The 19309-nt window shown below is 38.4% G+C and overlaps 1 protein-coding gene across 7 annotated transcripts; it reads right to left on the minus strand.

Moving 5' to 3' along the window:
• LOC127801647 (uncharacterized) lies at positions 1–17233 on the minus strand. 7 transcript variants are annotated; one of them, XR_008023116.1, is made up of 10 exons: positions 16772–17231; positions 15330–15461; positions 15033–15156; positions 3968–4413; positions 3659–3735; positions 3404–3539; positions 2810–3013; positions 1346–1718; positions 1106–1164; positions 8–440 (listed from the first exon to the last, which is right to left on the minus strand). XR_008023116.1 is itself a non-coding variant. In XM_052336954.1 (8 exons), the coding sequence occupies exons 1-8, from the start codon at positions 17165–17167 to the stop codon at positions 1659–1661; spliced, it is 1575 nt and encodes a 524-aa protein (XP_052192914.1). In that variant the 5' UTR covers positions 17168–17231; the 3' UTR covers positions 1–1658. The 7 variants fall into 7 exon arrangements, 1 of the variants encoding a protein (XP_052192914.1); XR_008023114.1 differs by having other exon boundaries at positions 1–1259; XR_008023115.1 differs by having other exon boundaries at positions 2–1164.
• Between the last annotated feature and the right edge of the window lie 2076 nt (positions 17234–19309).

Genomic DNA, 19309 nt, shown 5'->3' on the forward strand with positions numbered 1-19309 from the left:
TTTAAATTTGTAATCACTTTTATAACATTTATCTTTTTATTAAAATTTAAACCTTCTTGATGCTGTTACCCAGAACATCACTAAAGTTTTAGTTGGATAAACAAATGCTAGATTCTAGAACCAGACTAGTGGCTGTAGTAATTGCACAAAATGGTCAGCAATTGCAGGTACACCACAGAACAATTGTTAGATACCAAGACTCCATTCCATTGCCAAATATATATATCTATATGTACGTACTTGGATTGGATTTGATTTGATTTGATTTGATTTGGAAAAACATCAGAGGCAGCGGCAGCAGCAGCAGCAGCGGCAGAGGCATCGCGTCACTCATGGACAGATTCCCTGGTCCCTACTTCAGTTTAACTCATTCACGCGTCACAAAGCATCATCCAATCCATAATATGCTTCTATTGTCCCTTCCTGTTTACTCTAAATTACTTTTAAATTCAAATTAACAGTTCATTAGACTTCTGGAAACAGCAACAAAAAAACGAAATTTTTAACAAAACATGACACTGAAAGAAGATGGGTAGAGAACTAACTAAATTCATATAATCAATCACCAAATGAAACTAGACCATAACGTGGCTGAACAAGCAATTTCTCAAAAACCTTTAAGCAATTCCATTAAACAATTTGTATACATATTTCTCATAAATTTTACCTACCCGATCAATTTTCAAAACCAATAAAAGCATCTTGTAGTACCTGATATTAGAATGTTTTCAAACATATTTCTAAAAAGAAATTTCAAAACAAATTTATTGAAGACATTCTCATCCATTCATTGGTTACGAAACTACTAAATCACCCTTCACACTAGCAACAACATAATCTTTTTTAAGAAAAAGAAAAATAATTTAGATTTAGCTCCGTCCAACTTTGGTGGACCCTACCACTAAAGCTACAATTTGACTCAGTTCAGGCTTCCTACCATTTTCAGCCTCTAAAATGCTGCATCTGTGTCACATGATGCTTTGCCTAACAACTATATTAATATAATGTGACGCCTATCACAAAATATTAGTGCCTCCATTATCCCATTGGAAATATTTAAGACAAATATTGGAAGTTAAACACAAACTGAACCTTCTTATATTACCTCATCAATCAATGAAAAGAAAAACCTCAGCATTCCACTTGTACCCTTCCCCTTTGGCCCTGAACAAACAAAGCCAACTCATCTATGGAAGTTAGGTCCCATGGTCCTAATCTTTTAGGCAATAGATATCAAACTTTCACATTTCCAGCAAGAACTGCACGAGTAATGGATTTCATGCAGCAAAACATAAATAAGGTAAACCCCATAAGCATTCATCTAAAACTACCGTCACTATCGTACCTTTCATGTGGTGAGCCAGTGCCGCCAAATCCTTTCATTGATATGGGAAGAAACCATCGGCTGATAGAGACCATCCAGCCTTTCAACAAACATGGATGAGCATATGCAAAATGAACAGAACAAATTCATATGGCCACAAAGTTCAGAACATGGTTTCATCCACACAATTCCGACCTTCATTCACAAACCAAAACGGAATATGCATTGGACAGTTTCTCAAATCAGGAGAAATACATGTAACCATACAAATATGCATAACTTTTATGCTCCATTAGACATCATGCCAAGATGTGCCACGGTTATGGCCTTCAAGTTACTCATTTAGCTTGCAAACGTCAATAAACTTTTGTACAGCATTATGGTACTGGGTTCCCTGAAACAATGTTGCACAAAAATATTAAACAAGTTGTGGCAGGTTTGATGTTAGTGTTCATGACAAATAATCATATATATCATAAAATGACTCGTCTTGTGATAAGTGGGATTTATTGAACCCAGAAAAAATATATGCTCTCACACGATTAACAGGCCCTGCATGGCGCTGCTGATCTTCATATTCATTTCTTATAGGCCCTAATACAACAAACAAACAGAATAAATCATTCCAGCTCATAGAAGAGGTTTGGATTCCCTTTCCCAACAGGATAGATGATAAATTCTGATGATATTCAGATCTATACCAAAGTAATGTGAACTTCATATTTTTTCCTCACTCCTTTCGCACCCTCCTGGAGAAGGTCAATTGTTTGACAGCAATGTTTCCACACCATTGAAATATTGCCAGATGCCAAGACGACTTAAAAAAGACGGGAGGGGACCACACACCAGGAGCCAGGCCTAGAGATCCTGGCATGAAGTAGAGCAATATCACGCTTTCTAAACCTTTTTTTTAACCGCTAGTAAGGTTTTTATTAAAAAGGGTGCTTTACACAACTAACAACAGCATTTTGAACCCACCAGGATTCGGAAAGAGATCACGCAAACTGATCCCTCCACAAAGCCTTCAATGAGGGCATCAATGCCATTGTTTACCCTCATCAACCTCACATTAGCCCCCTCTTCCCTATTGCATGTGCCAAAGTAAGCCGAGCTCATAAATATTTTTCAAGCCCATAGGCATCTGCTCCCAACTCATAGAGGACTAAATTCTGTTGGTACTTGCAGGACAGAAATGATGAAATATCTTTCTTCCTATTGAGAGGATTGCCACATATAGCAACCTTATCATTCTCAGACACATGAAGAATAATAGATCATTTCTGACATAGCATATCAACAACAGAGAAGTGAAAATTATTTCTCCATATTCACATTCTTCTAGTTATCATGTCAACATGGCCATATGGTTGAACCCTGGCTCCCTCAAGAATTGGTTAGACAATTAAGAATCAATGGTCTTGACTTGATCATTTAATCTACAGAAACAAGTATACAAGACACTGAGCAGAAAATCGAGTTTGCTACCTCCCAATAAAGCTGATTGCAGTCCATGCACTGCCAAAAATCTAAATTCTTGTCAAACAAGCAGTTGGGAATCACTTGGAATCCCTTTGCAGCTTCAACTGCCTCCTCTGTTGTTAGTGGTTTTTGAATAAACCTACCATTGCATTTGGTGCATCTTGACATTAACTGATCCTCACTAATTTTCAATTGGAAGGTTTCAATTACCTGCAAGATTCCCAAATTTAGCTTCCAGGGCACCAACCGAACAGTTTGATGAAAACTTAAAGTAATTATGGGACAAAAATAAGCTAGCAACCTGAGAAGTTTAACAAAATACATAAATAAGATAAAAAGATGACACATATGGGGCAAAGTTTGTTCAGAGTCCAATATCATGCACCAAGCGAATCTTCTATACAAAACAATACCTGCACGCCACAAATAACTTTTATGCTTATATTCTCCTTTGCTGGAATATTCATTTTATTTTATTTCTTTTCTGGCTGGGTGGTCTGCGAGAGAGGGAAGGGGCAGGTGGAAGGAGATTAAAGACAAGAAGCATACACAAGTTCAATTCAGAATTATATGAATCTCTGAAATATATTGAACATATACCTCCAGAAGCTGTTCATTTTTCAAAAGACTCTTCACTCTATATATTTGATATTTTAACAAATATTCATGTCTCAAAAGTTTGGCATCTCGCGTCAGAAGTATCCTCTTCTCTCTGTGTGCTTGCTCTATTAGGTCCCTAATGAAAAAATAAACACCAACTTGAGTCATTTTTAGTAGAACTTTACATTGAAGAAAATGTTCCATTCTAAAATAATATTAATGTGAGTAAATTGAGAGTAGTATTGGAAGAAACACCTGGTTCCAGGCTTTTTAGAATAAGGGACCGCAGCATCTAGCCCAACACACCGCAGATGCTTTGCCAAGCCTTCTACCTGGGTTAAAACTTTATTAGCATTTCCAGTATGAATACAATGACAAGTCCGGAATGGGAGGTCCTGATTCTGGAACGACTACTACCAGAGGAAAAGGGGAGCATTTTATTTAAAACTCTGTCAAAAATGAAAACCAGACATATATTTTTGGAAATGCAAAACTATGATAACTAAAGAAATTAAATAGAAATCCCCAAGCACCAATTGAATACAACAGAGTACCGCCACTTACCATTACATCACATAGAAACTTTGGGCATCCATCACCACCTAAGGACAAATCCCATGGAGGCGGACCTTGCCAATCATCACTACTTTCTAATTGCCTTTCTTTCTGTACAGACCCTTCAGAGAATTTTCTTTTTCCTTTCTTTCTGGATGTTTTAGGTTTTCTGTCAGATTCCTTTAATCGTATTTTATCACCATATTTTCTAACAATCTGTGAGAGGGTATCATCCATGGGTGCAGTATTTATGCAAGACTTCTTAGATATTTCTCCCCTTGTCATAGGTATTCTTAGATAGAATTCAGAAGAAGCAGTTGCTTGGACAATCTCCACAGCATCACAGTATCTGGTCCTCAAAATTTTATCACAACTATAAGGCTGCTTGAGAATCTCCTTCAGCCCCAGATCCAGGTGAGAGAAACCAAGATCTTTAATGTTATGAAACGAATTTCCTGCAACAAACAGCCCAAAGATTAAACGATCACATATACCAGAGCTAAGAAAACATCAGTGTTAAACAGGTCATGTGCTGCACAATTTAAGTTTAACAATCAATTTGTTGGCCTTTATGGTCTCATGCAGCTCAATACAAAAAGGGTGTTTATGCCAGATGTGTGCCTGTGTGTGTTGCAGATGGTTTGTAATGATCTGAAATTTCAGTAGCAATGTTTACAATGACTAGGAGTTGCAAAATAGAAAAAAAGCATCAGAAGCAGGAACAACACCAAAATAAATTTTAAAACATGGAACCAAAGACGGTTTGTTTAACTTGTACAAGTCTATAATTGAACACAAGAAACTGGTTTAAAAGGTGAATTTCTCTTTCAAAAACTTGAGAAGGGCAGGTCCTTCGTATCCTTTGTTGTTCATAAAGCACTAAAACTCCTTTCTAACTTCAAATAGAAGGAAAGAAAAAAGGAGCTCAACATGTGCAAAATCTAAGTGCAACTAAAATAAGGATGTTAAAGCAATGTGCAGTCAAACAAGAAATGTCAGAATTAGAAATGGAGTTGTCATAATAAAATCTCAGTGACTCTTATTGAAGATAAGATGCATGAAACACGATAACAATGGCTTGGTCAAGAATTGATGCTTTTGTGACGAGAGTTGACAGTTTAAAAATAATTTGTAATAGAAGGGGCAGAGGAAACTCCGTTTGGGGATGTTATCACTGCTGATCCCAAACTCGAATAAAGGAGGGTTGTGTTAGGTAGCCGACCGTCAATGTAAAACCTAGTCGGATCCAAAACATGAACTCTAGACAAATTATGAAAAATCGTTGGGGCATAACCCTTCATAGCGACGCACTACACTGCCCGCGTGTAGTGTCAAGTGAGCTAAGGTTGTTGCATTGGCGCCCGGATATAGTGACAAATGAGCAAGGGTCCCCGCATTGGCTTGGACATATGTGGGTAAAGAAGCTAGTCCAAAACTAAAATAAAAATCAAATTCAAAGTCGAGGCCAAAACCAAAATCATAGATTAAGGATTGGGTCATGGAACATAGGAACATTAATAGACAAATCTATGGAAGTGGTAGATGTGATGATTAGAGGAAAGATTAATATTATTTGCCTTCAAGAGACGAGATGAATATAGAAAAAAGCAAAAACTTTATCAGAAACCGGATATAAAATATGATACATAAGAAATGATCGAGCGAAAAATGGAGTAGGGATTATTATAGATAAAAGTTTAGTAGATGAGGTAGTGGATGTAAAGAGAATATGGGATAGAATTATTATGGTAAAGGTTGGTCTAGGAAGAATGACTATGAATATCTTTAGTATATATGCACTACAAACGGGGTTAGGTGAGGAGTGTCAGCTCCTAAGGATCTGACTAGAATTCCTTCGTCTAGTGGGCTATTTGAAGGAGAAGGAATGAAGATAGGGGGAGAAATTAGGGAGGAAGAGAGAACAGAGAGCGAGAGAGAATGAGAGAGAGAATGTCAGAATTTCCGTTAGAATATTTCATACCCATCCGTGGCAAGGATCAACTGAATATATAGCTGGATTCCTTGCCCATGTGCAGTAATCGCTTACAGCTAAGGGAATGTACAACTTGCCTAAGTAGCAACAAACATGTACCCCCTTTACAGCAACTCTACTACCTATTCTGCTAATAGCTATTCCTCCCTTCCTATTACATTTAATTACTCTATCTCCCCCTCCTTGTACGTGAATCATGACAATTACCCATCTCTTCAAAATTTTCTTGTCCTCAAGAAATGTGGAGGAGGCTGGCTACTCTCGGAAATTGGCGAAGCATGTCTGGCAGGTATTCCCATGTGTTGCTATCCGAGTGGAGATGAGACCATTTGATGAGTACTTGAGGAATAGGGGCTCGTGCTTGTAGATCACCCTCCTGTCTAGCACAGCTACCGGTTCTTTAATACTGTCATTGGCACTAGGAAGGTCGGGTAGGGTAGGACTTGTTGGTTAAGTCCCTACCAATTTTTTAAGGAGTGCCACATGGAATATCGGGTGGATGTTGGAGCCTTCTGGTAGTTGCAACCGGTATGCTACATTTCCCACCTTTGCAGTGATGGGAAATGGGCCGTAGTATCTTGGATTCAACTTGGAGTTGGGGTTTTGTAGTAATGCCCTTAGGTGACCTGGTTTAAGCTTCAAGTACACCCATTCTCCCACCTGAAATTCTCTTTCACTCCTCCTATCTGCAAATTGCTTCATCCGGTTTTGAGAAGTAGCTAATTCCCTTTTCAGCACCTGTAAAGCTTGCTGCCTTTGCTGGAGATAAACATCCAAGTTGCCACTGTGGAAGAGTCTCCCAAGGATGGTAGAAGTGGTGGTTTATAGCCATAGAGTCCTTCAGAAGGAGACCTTTTTATAGAGCTGTGGTGGCTAGAGTTGTACCAACATTGGGTCATGGGAAGCCACTTGTGCCAAGTTCTTGGCTGTAGGAAGCAAGAACACCTTAGATACATCTCCAAACACTGATTCACCCTTTCGGTTTGGCCATCGGATTCAGGGTGGTAAGCCGTTGACATATGTAGCTTAACTCCCAGCAGCCCCATCAGCTCCTTCCACAGCAAACTCGTGAAGATCTTGTCGCAATCAGATACTATGGCCTTTGGTGCGCCGTGTAGCTTGATTACCTGATCCAAGAACACCTTTGCTACCTCCTGAGCAGTGTAGGGGTGAACTAACCCGATAAAATGGTCATATTTGGTGAACCGGTCTACTATCACCATGATGCAGTCTTTCCCTTTAGATTTGGGGAGTCCTTCAACAAAATCCATTGAGATACTCTCCCATGGTCCCTCAGGTATATTCAAAGGCTGTAGTAGCCCTGGTTTGGCTATATTCTCGGATTTGCATCTCTTGCAAGTATCACAGCTTAGTACAAAATCCTTGACATACCTTTTCATTCCTGGCCACTGGAATAATTGTTTGACCTTGTGATAGGCGTTTTCAATTCCCGAGTGTCCCCTATGGGGGAGGCATGTAATGCCTCTAGTATTTTCTTCCTTAACTCCTCATCCTCTCCTATCACCAGTTTCCCTTGGTACCGGATTACGCCATTACTCAAAGTGTAACCTGGTCTTGAGGATGGGTTTACTACCAGCTGCTGAAGAAGTTCCTTGGTTCTTCCAGCCATTTCGTAACTGTCAACTACCTCTTGGCACCAATCAGGAACGAGGGTGGTGATTGCGGCCACACTTCCTTCCTCAAAGCACCTATATAGCGCATCTGCTGCTAGGTTTTCCTTCCCTTTCCTATATTGGTTTACATAATCCAATCCCATTAGCTTTGTCATCCCCTTCCTTTGCAACTGGGTGTGCAGCTTTTGTTGTAGCAAAAATTTCAGACTCTCATGGTCTGTTTTAATCACAAATCTCCCTCCCTCCAGGTAATGTTGCCATTTCTCCACTGCCAATAATACCGCTAGTAGCAGCTCCTTCTCGTAGATACTTAACCCCAGATGCCTAGGTGCTAGAGCTTGGCTTAGGAATGCTATCGGCATTCCTTCCTGAACCAACACTGCCCCAATTCCCTTAGCGCTCACATCCGTTTCTAGAACAAATGTTTTGCTAAAATCTGCCAGGCCTAAAGTGGGTACCTGACTCATAGCTTGCTTAAGCTCTCTGAAAGCTTCTTCTGCCTTGGAATCCCACTGAAATCCATCCTTCTTCAACAGATTGGTGAGCGGCCGACTGATTATACCGTAATCCTTTACAAACCGTCAGTAGTAGCGGATTAAACCCAAAAATCCCCAAAACCCCTTGACATTCTGAGGCCTGGGCCAAGCAACCATTGCTACCACCTTGCTAGGGTCAGTACTCACACCTATTTTTGATATAATATGACCAAGATATTCCACCTGCTTTTGTGCAAAGGCACACTTCGACTCTTTAACATACAATTTATTGAATCTAAGGACCTCAAGGGTAGTTTTAAGGTGGGTTAAGTGCTGGGCAAAAGTAGGGCTATAGATCAAAATGTCATCAAAGAAAACCAATATGAATTTGCGTAAATAAGGTTCAAAAATCTGGTTCATTAAGGCTTGGAAAGTTGCGGGAGCATTAGTGAGGCCAAATGGCATTGCTATGAATTCATAATACCCTTGGTGGGTTTTGAAAGTTGTTTTGGATATGTCTTCCAGCCTCATTCTAATTTGATGATAGCCGGATCTTAAGTCGAGTTTGGTGAAAACAGAAGCATTTTTTAATTCATCAAGCAAATCTTCCACAATAGGTATAGGAAACTTGTCCTTGATGGTCATGGCGTTGAGCTGGCGATAATCGATACAAAATCGCCATGAACCATCATTGTTTTTGACAAGTAATACAGGAGATGCAAATGGGCCATGGCTTGGTTGTATGATGGATCTTTGTAACATATCCTTGATGAGTTTTTCTATTTCAGTCTTCTGACTAGGTGGGTAGCGGTAAGACCTTAGGTTAACAGGCTCGGCATTTGGGTTTAAGTTAATGGTGTGGTCGAGTGATCTTTTGGGTGGCAAAGCAGTTGGCTCAGAGAAAAGGTCCCTAAATTCAATTAAGAGCATGTTAAGAGAGTCGAGTTCTTGTACTTTCCAGGGTTCATGTGAGCTACTGTTCACAACCATTGTCAACTCCCCGTCCTGCACTCCTTGTTCTTGTGTGAATTCTATGGCATGTATAGAGAAAAGCCGGGCCACCTGGGAGAGTTTGTTTTTAAACATCCTTTGCAGCCTCTTTTCAGAAATCATTTTACACACCCCTGACTCTTGACTGCCTGTTAGGGTCTTTTTCTTCCCATCCTTCTCAAAAGTTACCTCCATTTTATTGAAATCGAAACTGATAGGGCTGACCCCCTTCATCCAATCTACATCGAGCACCACATCACAACCCCCCAACTTCCATAGCCTCAAATATGCCACAAATTCTTCACCGTTCATTTCCCAGCAAAACCCCACACAGGAGGACTGATTCACAACCTTATTTCCATTAGCTACGGTTACTGATAGAGGGTGTGAGCTAGAGATCTCACACTCTAACTTTCGGGCCATAGTTTCATCCAAGAAGCTATGGGTGCTCCCACTGTCTATAAGTACCATGACCGAAGCATTGCGGGATCTTCCCTCCACCTTAATTATCTTACTGTTGATTGACCCTTTAAGGGCGTGTAGAGAAATCTCCCCTTTGTCTTCTTCATCCGCTTCTGGAGTCCCTTCTACCTCTTCTTCTTCATCCTTCTCTGCTTCTAATATTAACAGCTGCCTTTTACACTTATGCCCAAAAAAATATTTATCTCTGCACTTGTAACAGAGTCTCGCCTGACGCCTTTGCTCCATCAATCTTCCCCCATTAGCAAGATTGGAAACTGTTGAAGGCAAAGCCAAGACCCCTTTGCCTCCTTGCCCCATATCCCTTCTAGTGGCTCTATTTCCCGCCTGCCATCCACCGGTGATTACCCCCTTAACTTGGTTCCTTTGTTTTTTCATCAGCGCTTCAATCGTCATTTCTTGCAGCCTTGCACTGTCAGCAACCTATTCCACTGTCCCTGGTTGCATCATTTTAACCATTGGTCTCACCTCATCTCCTAACCCACTAATAAAACTCGACACGAAATACTCTTTCGTCAAGTGGGGTTGGTGCATGACCATCAAGGACCTCAGCTCCTCAAATTTGAGCTGATAGGCCTACACCGTTCCTTCTTGTTTGAGCTTGTTAAATTCCTTGATCACGTCCCTCAAACTCTTGTCTCCAAACCTCGTACAGAGGTCTCTTGCGAACACATTCCACAGACTCCCTTCTTTGGTCGCAAGCCATCCTTGGAACCAAGCGTCCCCCGCCTCATTCAGGTAAGCAGATGCCAGGACGACCTTCTATTGTTCCTGAACTTGGTATAGTGTGAACATTCTTTCACACCTCATGGTCCATCATCTCGGGTTCTCTCCATCGAATAGTGGAATGTCTAATTTAGGCACATGGAAGTTCGGCCGATTCCGGTGAGCTTGAACTCCTAGTCCTCTTCCCATCATGCTTTCTTCCATCATCTCCGGTTCTAATTCAAATTCCGACACCCCAGCATGCAGAGGCTCCATCCCTACCCCAGGAAGGATTGGTTTCGTTCTATCCCTGGCAGTGTTCTAAAAGGCGTTAAGCGCTAGTCTGGCGCCAGGCTGGGGCCTAGCGCCTAGAGCGCCTAGGTGAGGCCTAGGCGGCGCTTAAAAAAACTGCTATTTTTTTTATTTTTTAAACTTTGTGATATAATTTGATATTATTTTTAACTAAATCAAAGTTGAAAAATATTAATAATGCAACATAAACCAATAATATATAGAATTAAGCATGAGAAATAAATTATTGTAATTAATAAATAACATTTTAATTAGTCATACAATCAATACTATAAGCAAACAATTAAGTGGATTTTTTGGAAATATTATAGAATATATATAATTAATAATAAAACTAAATATAAATCTATAATTATATATAAATATTAAATAGAAAAGAAAAATAAAATAACATAAAAACAAAAAACAAAAACAGAGCAAATGCCCCAATAACCACACAGAGAGACGGGGAGACGGGAGAGAGAGAGAGAAAGAGGTTACGACAGATGGAGCTTGCCGCAGCGGAGATGGAGCTCGACGGCGAGGACGGGGGTGGCGACGATGACGCTGAGGACGCGACAGATAAGAGGCGGTGACGATGAAGCTTGGCGGCGAGGATCGAGCTGGACACAGTGACAACGGTGAGCTACTGGCGAGCCGATGAAGCTTGACAGCGTTAAGGCGACAGCGTTGAGGCGACGACAGCGTTCAGGTGAGAAGAGAGAAATAGGGAGATGTTGAGAGGTTCGATTTAATGATTTAGCAAAAAAACCCTAAAAATGGCTGAGCCAACGAGTTGGGCGCCAAGGCGCGCAGGCCGACTAGGCGCCGCCAGGGCCGCCTAAGCACCCAAGCCGGCCGATTACTCGGGTCGGCGCCTAGGAGGCCCGACTAGGGCAATTTCGGGGCGGCCGCCTAGGCCGATTTTTAGAACACTGATCCCTGGGAGGAAACTCCATTGAAAGTCTCACTGAGTGTTGAGATGCGAACATTCTTACGAATTGTTGCATCTGCTCCATCAGTTGCCCCCTCAACAGAGCACTTTGCTCCCGGTTTTCTTCTCGCCACCAATCCATTGCTTGGGTAATTCGATTATCCACCCCCGCTCCAACTGAGGATTTGAGTGTACCCATTCTGGTCTGCATGTCTGCCATGGATGTCGCCATTTGCTATAGTTGGTTTTCCATTTGTTTCATCCTCATTCCGTCCGCCATGGCGAGGATAACTACAGCTTCGAGCATTTCCCAAGTCGTGCTCTGATACCAAAATGTCAGCTCCCAAGGATCTGACTAGAATTCCTTCGTCCAGTGCACTGTTCAAAGGAGAAGGAATGAAGATAGGGGGAGAAATTAGAGAGGATGAGAGAACAGAGAGCGAGAGAGAGAGAGAATGAGAGAGAGAATATCAAAATTTCCGTTAGAATATTTCATACCCATCCGTGGCAAGGATCAGTTGAATATATAGCTGGATTCCTTGCCTATGTGTGGTAACCGCTTACAGCTAAGGGAATGTACAACCTGCCTAAGCAGCAACAAACATGTACCCCCCTTACAGCAGCTCTACTGCCTATTCTGCTAATAGTTATTCCTCCCTTCCTATTACATTTAATTACTCTATCTCCCCCTCCTTGCTACGTGAATCATGACAAGGAGATAAAAGCAAAATTCTGAGAGGACTTGGAGAGACTCATACAAATAATACCAAGAGGAAAGAAAGTGATTATAGGAGGTGACTTAAATGGTCACGTGGGCAAAGACGGAAACGGCTATAGAGAGATACATGGAGGGTATAGATTCGGGGAAATTAATAATGAGGGTAAGTATTCTAGATTTTGCTATGGCATATGGACTCATCATAACCGATACTAGGTTCAAAAAACGGGACGAACATTTAATCACATATAAAAATATCACATCAAGCACCCAAATAGATTGCTTCCTCATGAAACAAGATGATCGGTTATGTTGTAGGGATTGTAAGGTGATATCGGGAGAGTGTTTGACTACTCAACATAAACTTTTGGTACTTGATGTCCAAATAAGAAACTGGAAGAGAAAAAATCATATAAAATAAAATCCAAGAATTAGGTGGTGGGATTTAAAAGGGGAGAAACAACTAATCTTCAAAGAAAAATTAAGGGGTAGAAGGGAATGGAATGGAGAAGGATAGGCAAACCAAATGTGGAGGGAAATGGCACTGCCCCCCAAGAAGCACGACAAAGGTAGTCCTTGAAAACACAAATGGTAGAGTCCCAAACCTTAAGGAGTCTTGGCGATGGAATGAAGAGATACAATTGAAAATTAGAAATAAGAAAATTTGCTATAAGGTTGTATATCAGTGTAACAATGAAGAAAATCTAAAAAATTATAAAGAAGCAAAAAAGACAGCAAAAAGAACTATTAGTGAAGTAATGTCAAAAGCATATGAGAATCTATATAAACGACTTGATACAAAAGATGAAAAAAGGGATATATATAAATTAGCTAAAGCAAGAGAAAGAAAAACAAAGAATCTAAACCAAGTGAAATGCATAAAAGATGAAAACCAAAATATATTAGTGAGTGAGAGAGTGATTAAGGAAAGATGGAAGGAGTATTTCACAAAATTATTCAATGATGGTGAGGACACAAGAGTTAGGTTGGGACATCTTAGTAACTCCGAAGGGAACGTGATCTATGCATTTTATCGACGCATAAGTTCAAATGAAATAAGGCAAACATTAAAAAAGATGAAAAATCATAAGGCGGTGGGACAGGATAATATACCAATAGAAGCATGGAAATGCATGGAAGAATAGGGCAGTCATTGGCTAACAAAATTATTTAACGCGATTCTTAAATCAAAAAAGATGCCAAATGAGTGGAGGAAGAGTACTTTGGTTCCTATATACAAGAATAAGGAGATGTTCAAAACTATAAAAATTACAGAGGAATTAAGTTAATAAGCCATACCATGAAACTACAAAACTTTGAAAATTACAGAGGAATTAAGTTAATAAGCCATACCATGAAACTTTGGGAGAGTAATAGAGCGGAGGCTCAGAAAAAAAATAGATGTCTCAAAAAATCAATTTGGTTTCATGCCTGGTAAGTCAACAATGGAAACTATATACCTACTGAGGCACCTAATGGAAATGTATCAAGATCAGCAGAAGGACCTGCATATGGTGCTTATAGATCTAGAACAAGCCTATGATAGGGTCCCTAGAGAAGTATTATGGAGGGTTTTAGAGAAGAAATGAGTCCAAATAGCCTATATACAAGCCCTTAAGAACATGTATCATGGTGCAGAGACAAGAGTCAGAACATGCGGAAGGAATACTGAACCGTTTAAAATTACAATGGGACTGCACCAAGATTCAGCACTAAGTCCATACTTCTTTGTTTTAGTAATTGATGAACTCACTAAATACATTCAGACAGAGGTGTCATGATGTATGTTATTTGCAGATGACATAGTGTTGTGGATGAAACAAAAGAGAGAGTAAACACTAAGCTTGAGTTCTGGAGAAAAAATTTAGAATCTAAGGGATTTAAATTAAGTAGAAGGAAAACATAATATATGGAATGTAAATTTAGTAAGAATGCAAGAGTGGAGGATGTTATAATAAAGTTGGAAGACCAAATCTTACAAAAAAAAAGGGACCATTTTCGATATTTGGGATCAGTGATTCAAAAAGATGGAGAAATTTACGAGAATGTCACATATATAGAATTAAGGCAGGTTGGCTAAAATGGAGAAATGCATCGGGGGTGTTATGTGATGGCAAAATCCCATTAAAACTGAAAGAAAAATTCTATAGGACAGCTATAAGACCAGTCTTATTATATGGCTCAGAATGTTGGACAGTCAAATACCAGCATGAACAAAAGACGAGTGTAGCAGAGATGAGGATGCTAAAATGGATGTGCGGCCATACAAGAAAAGATAAAATTAGAAATGAGGTTATTCGTAATACAGGAGTAGTGTCAATCGAGAAAAAGATGAGAGAGACTAGACTAAGATGGTTTGGTCATGTGAGAAGGAGACCAAGAGACGCTCTTGTGAGGAGAATTGATGAAATGGAACAATTAGTCAAAAAAAAAAAGGTAGAGGCAAACCCAAGAAAACTTTGGGAGAGACATTAAAGTTTGATATGAAGTGTATGAGTCTAAATGAAGATATGACAAAAGACATAAATACATGGAAGTCTAGAATTCATGTAGCCGACCCCACATAGTGGGATAAAGGTTGGATATGTTGTTGTAGAAGAGGCAGATGAAGACTAAAAAAACTTGGTGTGAAACGCTTAAGCATTACAGGAGTTGTAATGACCTTATAAAAGATACGATTATTGATAAAGATGATTGGTGAGTTGGATTCCATGTAGCCGACCCACCTAGTGGCTTGATATGTTGTTGTATGCATTGTATGCCATTATTACTTCACTGATTAATAAGTTGCAAATGCTGAATTTTTATGTCCATCAATACTCCAACAAGTTTAAATTACTAAGCATCACAAACCTTCTTTGATAACCTTGATCTGGAATACATTAAATAATTCTAGCAAACAATGTGCATCTGCAGCTGCATATGCTTTTTGCTCTTCTGTAAGTGGACGAAGTGACCAATCACTACATTGAAGTTCCTAACAGAATATAGGTATGGTTGAAGCTTAGTAGGTGCACCTCTTAAAAATGCATTTCAATTCCATTGAAACAACAAAAACAAAAGGAACGCCAACAAGCCTACTTGTTAGATGTAACTAAATTCCAGTTTTAACTCCTGCAATGAAGTAATATAGGGATTTAAAAACCTAACCTTAGAAAGAGAAATTCCCAACGTTTCCTCACAAATAGTTGCCAAGCTCTTGACTTCCTTCGCTGTCTTCCGTCCTGGTTGCTTGTGTTGTAGATAATTGTATATGCTTGTTATATCCAGAAAGGGTTCCACCTATTTTCCATTTTCCAGCAAAATATAAAACAATGTAATTATATATAAATACAAAGTATTATGTATAATTACTCAGATCCATCTCAGAGAAAATAAGAAACAAAATAATATTTCAAAGTTAGGTAAGTCAAAACACATACTGATAATTTGTTGGTTAACAAACCAAATTAATCTAAGTGCATTCAAGTAAACACTGAGTCACAGCTATATAATTTCTGGTACATTCAATCCTTTCTTGAAATAACAATCCAAAGTACAGTAGCAGCAGGTAATTGAGCAATCTAACAATTAAAACTAAGTTATATCATAAATAACTAACAATCTCATCTCAAATTCCAAATAACAACTGCTTTTCAAAAGCATTTTCTAATGTTATTAATTGTTTGCAAGTTTCAGAGCCAATCGTGAAGTGATCAAAGTCAATTTATAAGAACAATATAGTGTACACAACACACAAACTTCTAAAATACACACATACTCCAACCACAGAAAACCAGCCCTATAGCACCCTCTTAAATTAAAAAAAAAAAAAAAACAAAAAAAAATCCTTGGACACCATGGCAAGGGCCACTTGAACAGGATGGCATCAGAAATAAGCACCCATCTATCTGTTTTAGAACCCTAATTTATTGTCATCTGTTTTACTCAAAGTTGTATTAATGTTGGCACCTTAACTTCGATAATGAAGATGTTGGTTGTAACAATTCAAATCCTCATGTTGCCCCAGCTCATGACCACTCTGGATTTATCTCTCACAGAAATTTAAGAATAGCAATAAGGCCGATCGTGAATACTTCTCCTCAAAATGATGAGAGTAGATGAACTTTTAAAGACATAGGTGCCTAGCAGATAGAACAAGGTGATATTTATCCATAACAAAAGATCACACTGATCAACTCCAAAAAAAAGGACACCTGAATAAGTTCACTTACTATGATTGAATGTCAGTGCATTGTTCATGGGCAAATCCCATATCTATCGATTAATGTAAGCAACAAGTAAAATGCGTAACACACGATTTTGCCTCCTTGAACGTCTTACTTCTGCCCGTTTGTGTCAAGGTGGAAAAGCAAAATAAAGGATATTGAAGAAAAATGAGAGGAAAATTATTTTCCTTCCAATTTTGCTCTTCTGTTTGCTTGTCATTTCCTTCTTCCCATTCCGAAACAGAGCAAAGAAAACTATTTTTCCTCAATTTTCTCCTCTTTAGCTTTTCAAAACCAAACGCCAAATTTATACTTTCTCTACAATTTCTCCTCCTCTATCTTCCACAAATGCACAGCCTGAAAATCAAAAGACAAAAGAATTACCCTATCGAAGCCAGGATCGCAGCCTTGAGAGCAGAAAGTGGAAGACAAGTAGACCAGATCCTGTTTGAACCGAAACCCTAACTTCAAAATATCAGGCGATCCAAACATGTCCTTCAACAGTTGGTAGATTGAGGGAAGCGGAACCGCCAAGAGGTCGAGCAAAAAAACCAACGACTCATCCTGGCGGCGAGTCGACCCGTCGGAGGCCAGTCGGCAGGCAATCTGGAGGAGCGACACGGTGGGGAACGTCGACTGCTGGGCTCGATGAGGCTTCCATTCGGCGTCTAGCCCGATGACCGACGAGCGACTCAGAGCACGAGTGAAGCAAGTGAACTCGGGCGAGTCCGTGGACGATACCCAACGAATTGCAAGTGGCTTCCGGCTTTCACCTTCCATTACTGCCGTCGCCGTAGCCGTCGCCGTCTGAGAAGGGCATTTTTATATGAGCCGACTACCTATTAATTAATCAGCTGGGCGGTGATCAAAAATAGTTTGGGCTTTTCTCTTGGGCCAGGGTGAAGGTAATTAATTATATTTGGGATTTTTTGAATGAATAAATTGTGGTTTAGGTTCTGTGTATAAATATCTATTTCTATAAAAAAATAAAAAATATGGGCTCAAACAACTCATTCACCACAAATAATGTTAAATTAAATTTAATTAAATTAAAATTAAAAAATATAATATAATATAAATTCCGTTATGATTTTTTATTTCTTATTTATTTAAATATATCTTAATTTATATTTAATTAATTTAATTTCCCTTAATTAATAATGTTTGCAATGGAGGAGTGTTCAAGCCACAAAAGAGAAACTACAATAATCATTCAAAATATTTTTATACTATGTAAGATTTAATGTTTATATTCATAAGTTAACTCACTAAATTTAAACTAATCAAGTGAAATAAAAACCAACACGATAGTTTCAAGCTACAAAAAACCTAATAGCATGAAATATGGGTTTTCTAAAACTTATTTCCACCCATATCAACTATGGATTAATTTGTAGGATAGAAAAGGAGAGAGAAGAGAGAGGAAGATAATGATAATAGTAATTTAGATGATGACATTTTTGGGTTGATTTGCATCACTTTCTAAGTTTTTTTGTAATTTAGGAAGATGATTAAGTTGAGATTTAAGGGTTAGGATTTGTCCTACCCTTTCTCATAGGGCCAGCTTAAGGTATAAGCCTCGCTAGCTTATGCCTGGCCCCTCTTTTAGGAGAATGAGGGTCTTAATAATTTTTTTTTTGCCAAGTTCAATAATAAAAATATTTAAATATTTTAACATTACAAATATTTTTTACTTGAACCCCAATAAATTTCTAATGATAAATATTTTAGTATTAAAAGGGGCCAATAAAATTTTTATATTTTTTATTATTTTTAAAGGGACTCCAAATTTGAAATGATCTAAAGCTCCCAACTCTCATAGATCGGCTCTGCTTTCTCATTATTTTCTTTTTTTTTTGTTTTTTTACACAAACACCCGTATCTTTACACACACGTGCAAAAATGGCCAATGAATGAGAAGAAATCCTAAGAAGAAAAAGATTAATGAATCCTAAGAATAAGATTATGTAATAGTGAGTGTATCGATTAGTGATTTTCACATTTTTTTAATTTGTTTACTAGATTTTGTCAGTTAAATTTGTCTGGATTATTGTTTAATTTTACTTAATTAAAGCCTAATTAACACTATTGTGATGGATGAGCAGGTGTTTATGCAAAAAATGTAAATTACAAAACTTTTACGGCCAATTTTAAACTATAGGTTAATTCTATATAAATAACTTAAATCACATGGGGGATGAGGTATAACTTACCCTATATATAAATTTTTAGAGTTCATTTCCTCAAATCCTTTATTACTGTCCATTTCTTTCTCTTTTCACAATCCCTAGAATTTTCATAGGACTCTCGTTGTTAGATTTACTAGTTATTGTTCATCTGTATCTAAATTAATGTTTAATTAGTTTAATCTTACTTAATTGGGCCTATATAATACTATTTGTGACACGCAAAAAAAAAAATGTAAATCACGTGAACTTATAGAACTAATTTTATATCATATAAATTTATACACAAATAATCCAAATCACAGGGGCATTAGATGTAATTTACCCTATATATAAATTTTTAGAGTTCGTTCCCCTCAATAACTCTTCACCATTCAATTCTCTCTCTCTCTCTCTCCATAACCCCTAGAACATTTGCATTGCTCCATCACTAGATCTATCAATTGTCACTCCTCCACATTCTACCATAATTAACGATCATTTTTTCATCATCTCTTACATTCTTTTTTGTGGTATGCGCCTTTATCTATTCTCTTTGATTTCCTTGGTTGACGAGTTTGATTGATTTCTTCATCAATGACCATTCTCAACAACCTATATTTGTTTATCTTCTATTATTCTTGTTGTCACAATTTTTCTCCTTTTTTTTCTTTCTTTTTATGCTAAGTGGTGTTGTGATTTTTTAATAATTTATTGTTGCGATTTCTTTATTAGCTTACTCTTTAAGAGATTTCTT

This window comes from Diospyros lotus, chromosome 1, assembly GCF_014633365.1.
Source record: "Diospyros lotus cultivar Yz01 chromosome 1, ASM1463336v1, whole genome shotgun sequence".
Classification (NCBI taxonomy): Eukaryota; Viridiplantae; Streptophyta; class Magnoliopsida; order Ericales; family Ebenaceae; genus Diospyros; species Diospyros lotus.

Coding starts and splice junctions, on each gene's coding strand:
- LOC127801647 (XM_052336954.1), bottom strand. CDS start 17,167: ATGGAAGGTGAAAGCCGGAAGCCACTTGCAATTCGTTGGGTATCGTCC. Junction 15,157..15,329: donor TGGGAATTTCTCTTTCTAAG/GTTAGGTTTTTA, acceptor ATATTCTGTTAG/GAACTTCAATGTAGTGATTG. Junction 4,414..15,032: donor GATCAAGGTTATCAAAGAAG/GTTTGTGATGCT, acceptor TGTTTGTTGCAG/GAAATTCGTTTCATAACATT.